Raw genomic sequence first — 17,871 nt, forward strand, 5'->3', positions numbered from 1 at the left:
CGTATAGTGCATAGGAAGGCCAGCTAGTGTCTGCATTAAAAAAAAGATTCATGAAGATACTTTTAGAAATCATGACCTTGCACATTTCCATCTTTGGCCTGTCATTATTTGTACATTCGAATCCTGTCATTGCCACACCCATCTATGGCCAGGAGCTAAGCAAGTGAAACTAACCAGTAATACCAGTGAAATCAGTGATGTCATGTCTTGGAGAAGAGCGCAGATAGCAATTTCTTGTGTGTGTGCGATGCCGCTGTGTGCAGCAGGTCAAAAATAATAATATTGGGTGTTCTACATGCACATTACTATTTTAAGTATTATAGTAATTTCAGCTCGATTTGTCCAGCCACTCATTCTAACCTGAGAAATTCATCCCAAATGATCTCTCTGTGACTATGAAACTAACATATAAAACAATACTGAATAAATGCAAATGGTCATTAAATATGAACTATTTTTTTTGGCATGACCCCAATCTACCCCCCCCTGAAATAATGGAAAAACAAGCATATGTGCTTTAGCCCTTTGCTCATGAAACAAAACAGAAATGTGACAGAAAACAGCAGCTGGTTTATCTTAGTGGGATCAAGACAAGGCTCCAGCAAGTTAATAAATTAAACAAGGTTAATAGTGTTAACATATCTGGCAGAGGTTAGAAGGAGTTGGACATGTATGTAATCGCCTTGACTCTCATCTTGTTTTTCCTCTTTCATCAGTAGTGGAGGACCAGTGTTATTGCCTAGCAGTAATAAAAACACCCTTTTACAGTGCAACATTTAATCCACATCACAGATTAGTGTCACTACCTTTATAATCATCATAATCCAAAACCTTCTAAATCTCATAGTGTGTGACATCAAGACAAATGAATATCAAAGCCAAAAGAAATGAAACTTTTTGTTCGTTAATGACATTTACATTGTCTATTTGTGTCCAGTTGTTCATTAGTGCAGCAAATTGCATCAGAGTTGAAAGTGGTGGAAGAAGCTCATGTGTGCGGGAGTGTGTTTACACATACAAAACTTCCTCAAACACAGAACAAGAGGGGAATAGGTCGATTTCACGATGAACAGTGTGGTGGAAATGCAGAATGCTGTTATTGTACAGGACATTACGATTACAGAACGGACCGACGTATTATCGTATTATGCACCAAAAAAAAAAAAGTCCACAGAAATGTTTGCCATCTAAGTCCTCTTTAAATTGGAAAGCTGATTTTGGGAGGAAAAATGCTTAAACAGCTTAACCAGCAGTATTAACCAATCCCCCCCCACACACACACGCACGCACGCACGCCTGACAGCCCCCACCCCTGCCAACTTCTACCTAAAAAGTATGGAGCTTTTTGTTCTTAAATAAGCACTGGCCTACGGTTTAAAAGTGTAATCAGTATATGAAGACTACTTTCACATTTGTAAACGTTTGTTTTGTGGGTTTTTTTTTTTCCATCCTTCCCAGAGACCCTCAGCTGCAGCGCTTCATGTGTTCCAGGACATACTCAGGGAAGTGCAAGCTGCACACCTGCAAGCCATCCAGTTTGCAAGGCATTCTGGGATACTCGTCCTCCTTCCACTTGTTCTCCTCAGGATCAAAGGTGAGTATAGAGTCGCTGTAATGGCCGTTGTAGCACAATCCACCCAGCACCATGATCTGTTTGTCTAGCACTGCCACGCCATGCCCACTTCGCCCAATGGGCATAGAAGCGAGGATGGTCCATTCGTCCGTTTCTGGATTGTACACTTCCGTTGAAGGGCAGCCTTGGGATTCGAAAGACGCCCTCAGGATTACACAAACCCCTCCGAACACGTAAAGTTTCCCATTGTGGGAGATCATCTTGTGGAAACAGCGTGCATAGTTCATCTTAGATTTGTTCTCCCAGCAGTTGGTAAGAATGGGATTGCGGCGTGTGCGGTGTTCAGATGCTCCCTCGCGCTCGGGATCAAACACACACACCTGTTTGGAGGTGGAGGATGACGTGATACCACCGGTGATATAGAGTTTTCCATTCAACACCGTGCCCTCATGGCCATATTTGTTCACTGGATATGGATCCACAAACTCCCACTTATCCTCTGCAATGTCATAGCGCTCTGTGGAGTAAAACGTCTCGTCCCGTGTCCGTCCTGCCACAGCGTAGATGAACTTTCCGATCACACCGACAGCAAATTCCGACCGAGGGACCGACATGTCTGCCATCCTGAGCCAGGAATTCTGCCTTGGATCATAGCGGTAAACCTTGGATGATGCGTGAAACTCTCCATCTGGCCCTAGCTCTTCACCACCCAACAGGAAAGCAAAATTGTTAACAATTGCCAAGCAATCAGGCCGAAGTGGAACCTGCGGACCTTCCAGCTCCCACCAAACCTTGGGCCGATGAAGCAGGAGGATCTTGCTGTTCACCATGCTGTGGCCGATCATCCCTCTGAAGACAGCCGTTTGAGGCCGAACAGACCGGATCCGGTTGGACTTTGTTTCGGCTAGCGGCTGCTCGTTCACCGAGTGAAAGTAGTTGAGTGCCTGGTCCACTTCCTGCCTCAGCTGACGGGAGTAACGATAGAACTCGGAGGTCTTCACCTAAGGAATAGAAGCAAGTCATTAAGACACTTATGACATCCAATCAAATCCATTAACAAAGCCTTTTTTAAAAAAAATTGAATTAATTAGCCAAAACCTAGATAACACACCCTACAAATCTGCCTTCTCAGTCTGCAGAGTGTAAACCGCTGTATTTTAAAAAAAAAAAAAAAAAAAAAAAGTGTCCCCTTCATTTAGGGGTAGTACATTTTTGATAGGTCTGATAAATCTAGGCATCATACATTTAGGTTCCTTAGGTTTTAAAGTGCATAAAACTAAATCTCTGAAAATGAGAGCATTGTGTTATAGAACATTGTGGTATTTTTGCAGAACTTGGTCATTTTCTCAGGACTGCACAGTCTAATGTAATTTATATAACAACTAAAAACAATTTACAATTATGAGTTTGTTTTCAACACAATGCTGATATTAGAAGTTGTATAAGGTTCATGATACACAATATTACTCCAATAAGTAAAAAAATCAAGCCTTATGTGACATATCAGTGGTATGACTGTAGCAGATTGATATTTATCAACACTTTTATAGCATAAAACATACCAGTGGATCCCATAACAATGTAGCATTTTAGGTCAATATTTATCCGAATACTGATCTACAGCCACTTTAAAAGAAATCACTAATACCTTTTCAAATACTTGTGTTGGTGTCATGAGGCCGAAGCGCAGGTTCTGCACCACAGCATCCGTGTGTCTCCAGCGCCGGCGGTCATGTCTCAGCCAGGCCTGGACAGCCTCATACAGCTCGATCTCCGGGAACCGACACAACCTCTCACTACTCAGGCACACCACCAGCTTCTCCAAGCTTAGGTAGGACAAGAAGTCAGGCCTGGCCATCAGAGGCACAAAGTTCTCCAGCAGGAAGGCGTCCAGCCGCTCCTGCACTCCCTCCACTGCCACACTGAAATCATCCAGCAGCCTCATGACCTCGGCACAGTTTTCCAGGCAAATTTTGGCCAAAAGGAAAGAACAGCAGAACTCTACAGCCTCGGTGAGCTGCACATACATGGCCGCCTGCAGAATCTCCTGCACTGTCGGCATGCTGAGTTCCAATGAGCCATAATACATGAAGCGAAGGACGTGGCCGAAGCCAGCCGCTGTCAGCCCCTTCATGTGGATCTTGTCCTGGTCTCGCTCGCGCATGTCTGCCGTAAACATGACCCGGAAGTAGTCACTCTGTGTGGCCAACAGGGCTTTGTGGGCCTGGAAGTGATGTTCTTCTATCAGGAGGGTCACATCCAGCAAGAGGCGTTCCTCGTACAAGGCTCGGAAGCCTGAGGACACGCTCCCATCATGCACCTGTGACAGGTACACCTCAACGTCCCCAGCCATTAAGCACCTGTAAGGAGAGACAGAATACCATTTTCAGAATCCAAATTACCTGAACCGCAAATGTCTTCATAAAGAGCTCCCTTTTCACTGATGGACTGAAGGTAAAAGGGGGGATACAAGCAAGTACGCAACTACAAAGTACAAAGCAACACAGTGCAAGTCATATTATGAAAATAAGCCAATGACATGACAAGGGAAAAAAAAATACATATCTTACAGTCATCTACAGTATTTTAAAAAAATCCCAAATTTTTTGTATTAGTTTATGTGATTTTGCAAACACAAAAAAACCTGACAGATGCTAAAGAAGCTTCTGGAAGGACTTCAAGAACATTCACACCTCAGCAGTTTGGGTTGTGATGCTGAGAGCCAACTCTGCTGTTCCACACTTTCCTCTTTCCTTACACACACATACACACACACATACACATTGCACACTCACCTCTGATTGGCCACGGGCATGTCACTGGGGGGTGTCCGAGCCAATCAGAGGACAGTGGCCCTTTGTGTCCGTAGGAAAAAAAACCTCTTTTCTGAGGGATTCACCTAAATGACAAGTCAACAAATATTTATCTATATGAAAACAAACGTCCTAGTCAGTAAGTTCATGTGAGACATTCATAGTACATTTGCCAAAATATTGTTTGTCCTTTTGTATATACAGACATTCAGAGACACACAATGTGAGGACATTTCTGGAAGTAGTACTACTAATAGATAGGCCATTCAGATGCCCATTAGATAAGCATGGCCAGTAAAACTATGGTTGTGTCCCAAATGCTTGTATTTAAGGGCGAATTTCTGATTAGTATCCATCAGGAAAGCAAAACATGAAAGATCTGGAAAGTTAGAACACACAAACTTTGCATTAATGATTCAGTAGCTAGCTAATTCCAAGGTTATTCATGGGCTAGCTCCATCATCTGGGTTAAACATAATTATTCCTTGTTTAATGATGTTTGCAACACATTATGTAAGATGCTACTTCTTAAATTAAACATGCCCTGAAAGTGTATCACAAACATAAAGAATAGCATCCAATTCTACCCCAATCTTCTAACAGATAATCATTTCCATTCATAATCCAATTATTTAAAATATGAATAATATTATGATGATAATAATAATAATAATAATAATAATAATAAGAAACAAATAAGAGACAAGTAGATAAAAGTAGTTTTTTGTCATTGTGCAAGTACCTTTTGGAGGCGTCCGGGCCGGTTGGCGGCTTCGCTGTCAGTGTGCTGAGAGGACGCTCACATTTCCTTTGCTTGTGTTTCCCCTGTTCTAATGTGTGAAAAACAGGGATTTTACTGCAGTGACAACACAAACACTCCTACACATTTCACACAGATCAAAAACACTTTAGTAGTGTAAAAATAATGACATAATTATGAGGGAAAAAAACAACACCACCATGGCGCATTCACATGTCATCAGAACACTCGAGTTGGAAGCCGAGATCAGACACCTTAAAACGCTTGCTATTCAGATACCACACTGTTCCGACCCAACATAAGGTCTAGAATTTCCGTACACGGATACGATCTTGCACGGTTCCTTCTTGGAAAAGGCGATGCCAAAACAGGTAGAACTTTCCCTCTGATTAGACTACTGTCAGATCTGATGTGGTGTTGAATGCTGACTGAACTTCAACTGAGCTTTATACGGTGTTAATGCACCTGTTTTAACAGCATTATTTCTAGGATCTAACTGATTAGAAGCTAATTCACATGGACTTGCACAGCAGACAAGCGACATAATCGAAGCCTAATTAATCAACACATTAAAACACGTTTTTACGTTTCCTCACGCAGTAAAGTTGCGATTTATTAACACAATATTTTAATGAGCAGCTTAGGTCATTATCACAACATTCAAAGTTTGAAACATGTGATGGCAAATGCGCAGCAAATAGGCGAAATCTGTTTAGGAAAGTAGGGAAAAAGTGAACCCTCTGCAGAATAAAAGTACATCATGAAGTTTAATCTCTCGATCTTCGCCCTCTTTCTTTCCTCACGTAGAATCACTTTGCTACGTTGAAGACGGTCATGAAGACTACGATCTGGTGTAAAGTACGTCGAAAGTGTACTGCGGTGAGGTGAGAGCATGGAAACTAAACCGCTCCAGAGCAGAGGTCACTGTGTTGATGTGACAGGAGGGACTCTCGTGTTGTGTGTTTAATGCAGGCGAAGGATTTATAGTTCCACACTCCATTACTCTTTAAAGAACAGATCGAGTGACCTGCACTGAACAACACATCTATCCAGGTGATTTAAGAAAAGCCGCAAATACTGAGCCAATCATCAATTAATGAATCGAGAGAGAGAGAGAGAGAGATACTGAGAGAGATACAGAGAGAGACTGTCGTTGACTGTTACACTGTAACCACAGCAGGTAAATGGTATTAGCAGCGCTGTTAATCAGTGTTACAGTTACAGAGCTAAACCGCTTTAGTTGCTACGACATGCTTCGCAATGACGTCATTTTTATCCCAACTACAGAGAGCACGAGCGGTGGTAGTATTATCCTTCATTCGTTAGAGGTGTAAATACCTCGGCGATGCGACTCCACACAACCCCGCTTCGACCACGGAGCCCGGGATCCTTCTGACATGGAGGGCCGGTGATTAATTTGTTTTAGAGATCAGAAAGACCGGACGTAGAAAAACCATGATCGGTGGTGACATCTCGTCCGTACGCGACCCTGCGTGGCAACAGACCAACGTTACTTAGACGGAATTACAACATTATGATTGCCTACAGCCTTTCCAGCCATTCTAGAGGCCATATTATTGTCTGCACTGACGTCATTTCCTGTAGAGGATCCGGGCGACCGGATGTGGAGGTGTTGGAGAGCAGAATAGAATGCCTTCCTTGCAGGGAGAGATTTTAAAGATCGTGGAAAGCGCCGGCGGAGCGTCATGATTATTAATTGCGCAGTGCGAATGACCAACATGTGATTGGCTACGGAAAGACTGCGGCAACCGCTCAGGCTTTAGTTGACTGAAACAAAAGACCTATGTCACCTATAAATTAGTCCACAGCGCGAATTCTCGAATCTGATTGGTCAGAAGTTGTTGATTAATTCCCATAACAGCCGGTCTTGGCAGTAGTTCCGGCTGCAAGGCAAATCACCGATTTATATCACTGCGCTCATTCTAAGAGGTCCCTGTTTCTATTGTAAAAATGATTTACAGCCATAGACGAGTCACTGGGTGCATTTTCACTTCCTATTTTTATTATTTTATTTATTTATTTTTTTAAATAAAATTTAAGAAGAACTTTTTTTTGTCATTGTGCAAGATTATTAAACCCGAAAATGATTATTATTGTTAAGTCAAGAAGCTTTTATTGTTATTTCAACCACATATAGCTGACGCAGTACATAGTGGAATAAAAACAATGTTTCTCCAGGACCCTGGTGCTACATAAACAACATACAACATATAATTACAAACAGAACAACAACACAGAGCTAGGACAGAAGTTTGTCTTAGGTACATAAAATGCAACGTGTGCAACTAGGTGCAAACAGTGCAAAGACAAGACAGTGCTGAAACAGGAAGTACAAAAAACAACACAAGACAGAAAAACATGTGCGATGAAACAAAATGGAATGATGTGCAAACTTGAGAAACTGTAAAACCAGGTATCTAATATTTATAGCGGCATGACAATTTGGATTGTGCAAAAATGCAGTAGCAGCACTGCAGTATTTAAGTACTTGGGACATGAACCCAAAGAGTTAAAATATATAGAGAGCATGCTAATCATATGATCGTGTTATTCCTTCAGGAGAAAGACTATATTGGTGTGCTATTTCTCTCCAAAAAAATTACACCCCAGGTGCTGACATATGGCTCATTATGGCTCAGCAGTAGCTACTACTGCTCATAATGGTTTAAGCTGTTCAGAAGGTATAAAGTCAAACAGAGGGGGGGGGGACCTTTTTTTTGCATAGTGTGTACACTGCTTCCAGCTGTCTATTCTATACATACTGGCATGGGTTATTCTTGTTTCTATAGTTTTGGGTCAATCAAAGAACAGTGTTCTCTCTCTGTATGTAACTCTACAGGTAAACCACACCACAGTTTATAGAAGAAGAAAAAAAAATTATGGGGATTTAAAAAAAACAAAAAACTATTAAAAAAGCCATATGGTTTACATCAGCTACATTTTGTTTTTGTTGGGGGTCAATTAGAATAAAAAAGAAAGCAAAGTGCCATGTTGCCAAGTAAGCAAACACGTTGATGCTAAAACTGATCGACTCGCTCATGCTGTTCATTTATCGCTGATCATGCGTAAGGTTTATCAGAGAACCTAAGAAACTAACAACATGAAAATATTCCGTTCTTTTCATCAGTTTTTCACTCACTTCTGTCGCCATTTATGCATGACATTTTTTAAACTGAACTTTCAAAATCGGTTCAGGAATAAAGGGAATTTTGTTATTTTTAGACGGATGAATGAATGCTCAGTTCCCCTCACCCACTTTATTTGTATTTATTTCTATAATGCGTTTTCAACAATAATGTTTTTTTCCAACCATTGAAATGCTGTGACATAGAATTGGCTGAGTAAATAAACTACAACTTTTTTTTAATCATTATTATTATTTTTTTTTATTATTTCTTTCTTTCTTTATTATTATTATTTTTTTAATTGTACACATGTGCATTTCTATCCATGTAAATTTTGCTTGTATTTATTGTTTTATACATTCTGTATTTAGTTCAGCGTCTATGTAAAAGATTTAATGCAAACGATTGCCTAGCTTGTCTAAAAGACTACAGTTTATATTGTGACTAGCTAAAGAAGTTATGTTTATTGTTGGTCCTGTAATGTTCATATATTAATTAATCATAATAATAATAATAAAAATAAAAATAAACTACAACACCTATGACGTCTATTGCACGCGACGGACCCCACTATCTGTCGGCAACAGCTTCATCGCGTTTGAAAAAGATTATACAGGTAAATTATTGCCTCGTGGAAATCGCTCTGTATTGAATAGTCCGGGTAATAAAACAAATATTGCGTGATTTGAAACTATTTAAAGCTAGTATAAACGTTATTTCTGTCATTTTTCGGGAAACACATGTTTCCTCCGGAGATTTTCCTTCTCCATATTGCATCATTCATGCCTGTGTGCCGGTATTTTTAGTTAGTGTTCATTAGATGTTTGTCAGTATTTCTGAATTCGCTGTACGTTTAGAAAGCTCCCACTTTTTTGTCTGGTTAAAATTTGACGTCTTCGTTATTTCATAAAATGATCTTTTTTTGTTATGTAAAATAATCAGGCGGTGTGTGGACACATTTCCATTTTCTTTTCCTTCAAGATGGCGGGTGATGAGTCCGGTGTAACGCTGGGGCAGCCTCATTTGGCTAAACAAGACCTCAGTACATTAGTAAGTCCTTATATTTTATCTGTCAATGTTGTAACAAATATTTTCTGAGTTTATACTCTGTCTCTTTTGCCGAGTGAAAGTGTGTTTTGTGATGGCTGAGTGCAGTCTTGATGTTGCTAGCTTGCTTCCATAGTTCTACACCACCACATGACTGACTAGACATTAAAAACTGATTTTACGAACGAAAATGAAACGAAAAGACCAAAAGGAGAATCAAAAAGTCCGTGTAGTCAACGATTTTACCCCAGATCTGCCCTTTTCTTCAATAATGATTGCATTATAGAATGCCTGTGGTGATTGTGTATTGTAATGTGTGCCTGAATGCTCGCCCTTATTGTCTGTAGAAGAATAAAAAGACCTTAGAAGATAAAGAATTTTCAACCAGGTTTTCATACTAATCACAGACAGCGTTTATGATTTCTGTGGCATCCCAGTTTTACTTCCCATCACTCCAGATAATCCCAGTTGGATGACATATTTTATATCATTTTTCATATATTGTTACATCAACAGTTTCCTGAGATGTTATGATCATCAGTGTGGGTCTGGCTTACCAAAAGGTTTTGTATGCACAAAACAGGACAGTCCAAAATGATGTTTGATCTACCGTTTAATAATGATATTTGCATTACCATATTTATTTGGGAAACTGATGAGAAGGAATCTGCAAGGTCATGTTTTTGATATTACTGAGCACCAGACTCCATAAGTAAAATGTTCATTCTCTCTCTCTCTCCACAGGATGTGCGCACATTGACCCCACTCTCACCAGAGATCATCAGCCGGCAAGCTACAATCAACATAGGTGGGTTCACTGGGTCTGAAACATGCCAGATGCTCCCTTGATTTGATTTCTACCACTGTCTTACTTTTTAGCCCAAACCGATTTCACATCCTGTCAAAGTCTTGCTTTTACTGATATGCAACGGATCACAGCAAACAAAAACACGTATGTAGATGTGTAAAGACACTGGTGGACTTTCAGTATGGGGTTTTCAGTATCTGGTAAAGATGAGACATGTAATTGCATTGCCCAATATATTTTTCTGACCTTGTGGTTCATTATCAGCACTTAATAAGACTGATGAATTGATATTTAATTAAAGGGGTTTAGACCAGTCTTTAAGAGCCCATAAAGCAAGCAGGGTTTTTTTTTTTTTTTTTTAAATCCTTGGACATGCTTAAACACAAATGGCTTCTCTTAAGATTTTAAAGCAACCGCCAAACAAAATGTTTTCATCCCGGGTGGACAAATGAAACGTAAAAGCTCCAGTGCTGTGCTGCTTAGTCCCATGCTTTAGTTACCAGGAATCATAACTGACAAAGACTGACTAAGAAGTTGAAACTGATGAGTGTATAAATTACAGGAGGGGGTGTGACCTAGTTATAGTCTTATAAATTACTTCTAATGCACTGCATCGTGTTTTTTGCGACCAAATGTTTGACTGTTGAAATTCTGTAGGAATTACCTATTGTTTATTTTCCTTCTCTGATTCATGAGCTCTACTGGGCAGCTACAAAATAAAAGTAAAACTTATGTTCTGAATGAATTCTGCCTCTTCTGGGATCCCAAGCCACAGATTTGTTCATCTCTGATTATATTATGCTTCTTTAAAGTGTTTATAGATCATTTCCTCAGTCTACGGTCACTGTTGTCAGTTATGGTAATGCTGCCATTCTGCAAGTAAGCATTGCTGTTTTCTCTGCAGGAACTATTGGCCATGTGGCTCATGGAAAGTCAACAGTGGTGAAGGCAATTTCCGGCGTCCACACTGTCCGATTCAAGAACGAGCTGGAGAGAAACATCACTATCAAGTTGGGATATGCCAATGCTAAGGTGAGGGGGCGAAAGAACCTTTTCATATGAAGCTCCAGTCTGATTCAGAGTGATGAGATTGAACAAGATTACACCAACAGGCTTAACACGCAGGTTGCATAAAGCCACTTCAAATCTCTGTTCATAAGTGAGCTCATTGTTGCAGTGTATGGACTGATGAATAGCATCAGCTGCAAAGCACACAATACCTCGCTGACTAGTTCGGTCTACACAATATATATGGCTCGTTTAGCCCACTTGTGTATGAAAATAGGTTAGAAATGATTTACCCTCACTCTTTGACCATGTTTAGACCGGCAGTGGCTTTGCACCTGGCCTTGTTCACAGCTGAGTGTTCCTGTTTTGACCGGCGCTGTATGACTGCAAAAATGTTACCATAGAGAACATGCGTAAAACCACCCATTTGACCCGACTAAGATTCTATCTTGCATAATTTGACCACAGACGCCTACATGCATTGTAGATAAAAAACAAAAATTCCCAGCAGATGATTTGCAGCAATTTGCACCAAAAAGAGAGTTTTACCTCACTGTATTCTCACTCACATTAGTAGTTGCCACGTTGCATTACTCTCCTCTGATTTAAGTTAAACCCTCAAACATTTTTATGCTTCACATGCCCTGCCCACTTCCTCATAGCACTAAATGTAAAGTAACTGTACATACATTTTCGTTTAAAAAAAAAAAAAAATAGGTTTACCCAAATATGCATGCATTACTTGCAATGGTCACATGATGGCAGATTTCTGCTGGGATCTCCAAGAAACTATTCTCAAACTAACATTCTTCCTTACTGAAAGAACTTCCTTCCATAGGAGTTTCCTGGAAAAATCGTACAGGCATTATGATGATGCCGCTTAAAGCGACGACACTTTTATTTCAGCTTCTCAGTAGATTCTAGTGTGTCCAGTGAAATTTCTGATAATTTGATAAATTGTTAGATTTCAACTATAATCAGTGTTTCCCTGATTAGGAAAGACATGCTTGTTTTGTTTCTTCTACTTGGTCATATTTTTCCCAGAAAGTTCTACAGCATTTTTTTTGTTTGTTTGTTTGTTTTTATGAAGTGTGGTAGACCTAATTTAATAAATAATAATAATATAATTAAACACCTTCATTGTTTAGACTGTGCTTTTTTTCCATTTTAAATTTGTATATAGGTACAGATATTTGGGCCACTAAACTGATACAGATACAGTGTATAATGCTATTCCTTCTATAATATTTCCCATGAATATTTCCCCTATATTTTCGATGAGCTTTTTATCATATTTTACTTCACGTTTTCATAAATATACATCTGTTGTAGTAGGAAGCTTCTCTGAGGAGATAATAGTTTAACAGAGGTCTTTACCCATCTGTCAGGTGTATAAACTGGACGACCCAAGCTGCCCGAGACCCGAGTGTTACAGGTCGTGTGGCAGCAGCACTCCCGATGAGTTCCCTACAGACATTCCTGGCACAAAAGGCAACTTCAAACTAGTCAGGTAAATTATCTGCTGTATTAGTAACATCGATAATCATCAAGTAAATGGTAAAGACATACTTACACATATTTAAATCTCACTGCATAAGTATGTAGAAAAGGGAATTCAGGGATGTCATGCTCATTTTTTTTTTTCCCCCTATCATCCTCTAAGACATGTGTCCTTTGTCGATTGCCCGGGTCACGACATTTTGATGGCCACTATGCTGAACGGTGCCGCTGTGATGGACGCTGCGCTCCTTCTGATCGGTGGGTGTTTGCTCCTGATTTCTGCAATTCCAACGAAGTGTCTTTATATGATACTTTATTTATTAGCATAACCCGTGCAAACTAACAATCCTCTTCTGCCGTTTTAGCCGGTAACGAGTCGTGCCCTCAGCCTCAGACTTCCGAACATCTGGCCGCTATCGAGATCATGAAGCTGAAGCACATCCTGATCCTGCAGAATAAAATCGACCTGGTGAAAGAGAGTCAAGCCAAAGAGCAGTATGAGCAGATCCTGGCTTTCGTGCAGGGTGAGCTTGTTGGAAATATAAATAATGCAATCCTTAATTTGATGTTGATTCTTCTACTAGTTTTTGTATACTGAAGGTCTTAGGAAAATGGAACATTTAATAAATGTTCATTACACGGTAATATTATCTGTGTTGGAAAGGCATTTCTTCAGTAATCATGTAATTAGTTCTCTAGTCATGTAACTGTTTGTCTATGAATTCCCTGTGTGCTTCCAACACATGTAAAAAAAAAACAAACAAAAAAAACACAGAAGTAGCCAAGGTGCACACAAACTATAAAGAAACACAAAGGGGATCCACTCATTTTTAAAATTCTAATTATTATTCAAAATCAGACTTCACAGCCTTTACATATTTTGCATAGTAGCGGTAAATACAGCGACTCGCAGCGACAAAACATGCTGAGATCATCGATTTTCAAAGAGAGCTGATGAACTTTAAGCGACATGAGCAACAGCATGTTTAGGCAATTAAGAAGAAGAAGAACTGAGAGCAAGAAGCGTTTATCGCCACACCTACATTACAGCACAGTGGAATTCTTTTCTTTGCATATCCCAGCTGAGGAAGTTGGGGTCAGAGCGCAGGGGCAGCTATGATGCAGCGCCCCTGGAGCAGAGAGGGTTAAGGGCCGTGCTCAATTGCCCAACAGTGGAGCTTGGTGGTGCTGGGGCTTTAACCCTGATCCTCTGATCAGCAACCCAGACCCTTAACCACTTGAGCTACCACTGCCCCAATTAGATATAGGTGTGTCCAGCAATGCACTAATGTTGAGACATTTATGCAAATATGGGGTGACCTGGTGCAGCAACTACCAATGAGTGTGAGGACAGTAGAGCGTACAAGACGACTAACATTACACAAGGATTTCAGTTAATTATATTTCTAAGGGATGTCACACAAAATATTTGACTGAAAGTGTAAAATCAAATAAATGAATAAAGAACAAATCATTTTAAGGGTATAGATGATTAAAAAGTGATTAAAAATGCTGCTTTCTATTCACAGCTGTGCTGAAACAGTGTAGTGAAGAGTGTCTCGTGTGTGCATGCCTACCCCCAACAAAAACGTTGACGAGCATACTGCATTTTATGCACTGTTGAAATAACTACATGGAAAACGTTCGCCCAGGAATACACATTGGCTACGTCTAGAATATGAGGTTTAGAGGAGTAGTATAGCCTCAAATGGAAACTAACCATTTTCCAGCCGGTGGCAAACGACGTCTAACGCACGTAATGCCACACCGGAGTACGGTGAAAGATGTCAACAAACCTCACAGGACGTGGGCTAATTTAAGACATTTGTAAGACGTCTAAGCCGACGACACTCTGGCGGACATCTTTTGTCAGCACCTGGTAGCTCCGCCCCTTTTTCCACTACGTAAGCAAAGCTGCAACTGCTGAGTGCATCATCCAGGTACTCGACGTGTAGAATCAGCATCGTAAATCTTAAACTTTTGTAACCTTTTTTTCCTTTTACTAATCTAACAAATTTTACTCAATTCCTGTATGCATATTCAGTTGACTGTGATGTACATTGGATAGTAGTACATCAACGGTTAAGCTGTTGGCTACTGATCCTAAAATCATGAGTGTAAATCCCAGCGCTGCTAAACTACCGCTACTGAACACTTTAGTAAGACCCTTAACCCTCAACTGCTCAACACTATAAATGAGAAAAATGTAAACATACTTTTTTTTTTTTTTTTTTTTACAGGCACAGTCGCAGAAGGCGCTCCCATCATCCCGATCTCGGCTCAGCTGAAGTACAACATCGAGGTGGTGTGTGAATACATCGTAAAGAAGATCCCCGTGCCTATCCGAGACTTCACCTCTGAGCCTAGGCTTATCGGTAAACGCTGGTTCTTGGCAGCAGTTTGATTTTAAGTCACAATTTCATGAAGAGCTTTTTAAATGGAGCTGTTTTCTGTTGACCTTCCTCTTTCCTGGCAGTAATTAGATCATTCGACGTGAATAAACCTGGCTGTGAGGTGGACGATCTGAAAGGAGGTGTAGCTGGAGGCAGTATCCTGAAAGGAGTGCTAAAGGTCAGATGAAACTAATTTTAATACATTTCTAACAGCTTTTTATTACCGTTTGTGACCATATGATTATGGTTTTGTATTACCTTTATAATATAAAACCTTATTATGACCTTATAATTATGTTTTTGAGGAGTTAAGTTACTAAAACTACTGAATCCTTCTGTTCAATTGACTCCTCTCTCTGACTATCCAGTGAAAATTATTATACAATTATCTGTAGATGCATACATCAGATTTGTCCTGTAAATCCTTAGAATACCAGTCATCCTTATAACTTTCCTTTGAAGATAGCTGCGACTCCTTAAAATATTCTGACAGTATTGTACATGCCAGATTCTGTGATTGTGATAAGAACTTATTTATTAAATGTTAAGTGAATTTTTTTAAAAATAAAAAACGTCATCTGGATTTTTTTTTTGTTTGTTTGTTTAAACACGCTCCAGGTCTCCAAGAAGCACCTTTAAAACTCCGATCCTGTGCATAACTTGAGCCGTTGTAATTAAGACAGCTTTATATTTATGCTTCATATGCTTTCTCTATTCTCAGGTGGGACAGGAGATCGAAGTCAGACCCGGGATCGTTTCTAAGGACCATGAAGGGAAGCTCATGTGCAAACCAATTTTCTCCAAGATCGTCTCGCTGTTCGCGGAGCACAATGACCTCCAATATGCTGCACCTGGTGGCCTTATTGGTGTGTGTGTGTGTGTGTGTGTGTGTGTGTGTGTGTGTGAGAGAGAGCGAGAATCCATTTGGCGGCTCATATAGTAATGAATTCTAATAAGTATCTAGAAAAATCTATCGTTTATACCATAAAACTACTGTTAACTTGCCATGTCATTTCCATGAAGGTTTAAATAGCAAAATGTCATTGAAAATGTAAATTAGTAATAAATCCTTCAGTTATTTCATCATTTAAGCAAGCATTTCTTTAAGACACTGTAGTACCTTCCCTAAACAAATGGAAGAATAATTTTTTAAGAGCCTTTTATGATTTTGTATTTTACTTTTACTTTGGTTTTGCTTCATTACATCATTGAAGTAAAATAGTTTATTTTTTACTCTCCTTATAGAATATCTGAATGTATGATAAAGTACCCAGGAGAAATAAAACCCTGATAATTGTGGCCCTACTATTTTGCCTTTCCACCAACACAAATACAGCAGGTTCAGCCACCAGAAATATAACTTTTTGTTCATTCACACGTTCAAGTGATCTGATTCTTAAAACACTTTTATATAGTAGTCTTCATGTGTCAGTGTAGAGAAAATACTGAATTTGGAGTTGTCTGTGATCTCCACAATTGAGCTGGCAGCAGTGCTGTTTTTCTGTATTGGGCATTTTTTATTTCATCTTTGACTGCTTTGTAAGTGTCAGGAAACTGTGATATTTATATATTTATAAACACATGAAAGTCAGACATGTAGTACACATGCCCAGCGGGCCGTATTCTTCTTTAAATTGCTTTTGTGTTTCATTGTGTATTTGGGAAAACTCTGAACCTAGTGTGTTCCTAACGTGAGGATTAGGCATGGTTTATTTTATTTTGCAGCCATTTTCTTGGCCACTTACATTCATGCATTATGTTTGTGATGCAGGTGTCGGCACAAAAATTGACCCGACGCTATGCAGAGCGGACCGTATGGTCGGTCAGGTCCTAGGTGCTGTTGGAGCACTGCCTGAGATTTTCACCGAGCTCGAGATCTCCTACTTCTTGTTGAGGAGGCTGCTGGGTGTCCGTACTGAGGGTGACAAGAAAGCCGCAAAGGTAAATGTCTAATTTACGTAGAAATTGATTGGGAGTGTGATTACATTGAATCTAATGCAGATTATAGAGTGTTTGCATAGATGGGTATCATTTAAATAAAACCCAAAAGATCAAACAAATAAATCATTAATGAGTGTAGTGGTCACAGATGCTGATGAGCTATCGTCATAAGATCTGAAAACACTCCTGTAAAGGCGATGATACTAATTGTCGACTGTTTTGATTTGCGCCACAGGTCCAGAAGCTTTCGAAAAACGAGGTGTTGATGGTGAACATCGGCTCACTGTCAACGGGAGGCCGCGTGAGTGCAGTGAAAGCCGATTTGGCCAAAATTGTGCTCACTAACCCTGTCTGCACAGAGGTGGGCGAGAAGATCGCTCTGAGTCGCCGAGTGGAGAAACACTGGCGGTAAGCAAATCATAAACACTTCTTGTATAGAGTTGTTAAGAAGTTAAGCCTGTGTTTTGATGACTGTTTATATCTAAACTTTATTCACTCTTCTTTCTCTTTCTAAGTCTAATCGGCTGGGGTCAAATCAGGAGAGGAGTGACCATCCCGCCCACAGTGGATGATGATTGAGGATTTTACAGTTGGAATAAGAGGATAGTGTTGTCACACCATACGGCATAAATATCAAACCCTTTTCACAACAGTGCCGAGGTCGGAGCCGCACAGACGTCAGCATCTCGGCACCCGTATTTTAAAATGTTGCGCCGATCCCAACGGCAGGACTGATTTCATTTACACTGCGATATATGGGAAGAAAGCTGTATTTCCTGGGTTTGCTGAAGAAAAAAAATTGTCAACATATTTCAGTGATTACTAATAAAAAACACTTTGGATCAAAACTGTGGCAGGTTTTGTGGATCCAGTCGGGTGCTA

At 40.0% G+C, this 17,871-nt stretch overlaps 2 protein-coding genes across 3 annotated transcripts; one reads left to right on the forward strand and one right to left on the reverse strand.

Moving 5' to 3' along the window:
* Positions 1 to 1,425: 1,425 nt before the first annotated feature.
* On the reverse strand, positions 1,426 to 6,798 carry klhl15 (kelch-like family member 15). 2 transcript variants are annotated; one of them, XM_058376397.1, is made up of 5 exons: positions 6,485 to 6,535; positions 5,129 to 5,216; positions 4,369 to 4,472; positions 3,222 to 3,933; positions 1,426 to 2,574 (listed from the first exon to the last, which is right to left on the reverse strand). In XM_058376397.1, exons 3-5 carry the CDS (start codon positions 4,386 to 4,388, stop codon positions 1,465 to 1,467), a joined length of 1,842 nt encoding a protein of 613 aa, XP_058232380.1. In that variant the 5' UTR covers positions 4,389 to 4,472; positions 5,129 to 5,216; positions 6,485 to 6,535; the 3' UTR covers positions 1,426 to 1,464. The 2 variants fall into 2 exon arrangements, with proteins under 2 accessions (XP_058232380.1, XP_058232379.1); XM_058376396.1 differs by lacking the exon at positions 4,369 to 4,472 and having other exon boundaries at positions 6,485 to 6,798.
* A 2,040-nt stretch (positions 6,799 to 8,838) lies between these two features.
* eif2s3 (eukaryotic translation initiation factor 2, subunit 3 gamma) lies at positions 8,839 to 17,837 on the forward strand. The gene is made up of 13 exons (XM_058376649.1): positions 8,839 to 8,908; positions 9,274 to 9,342; positions 10,084 to 10,147; positions 11,052 to 11,179; positions 12,544 to 12,665; positions 12,819 to 12,913; positions 13,021 to 13,179; positions 14,896 to 15,030; positions 15,132 to 15,226; positions 15,770 to 15,914; positions 16,820 to 16,989; positions 17,225 to 17,397; positions 17,505 to 17,837. The coding sequence occupies exons 2-13, from the start codon at positions 9,274 to 9,276 to the stop codon at positions 17,566 to 17,568; spliced, it is 1,419 nt and encodes a 472-aa protein (XP_058232632.1). The 5' UTR covers positions 8,839 to 8,908; the 3' UTR covers positions 17,569 to 17,837.
* The last annotated feature ends 34 nt before the right edge of the window (positions 17,838 to 17,871 follow it).

This window comes from Hemibagrus wyckioides, linkage group LG23 (genome assembly GCF_019097595.1).
Source record: "Hemibagrus wyckioides isolate EC202008001 linkage group LG23, SWU_Hwy_1.0, whole genome shotgun sequence".
In the NCBI taxonomy this organism is placed as follows: Eukaryota; Metazoa; Chordata; class Actinopteri; order Siluriformes; family Bagridae; genus Hemibagrus; species Hemibagrus wyckioides.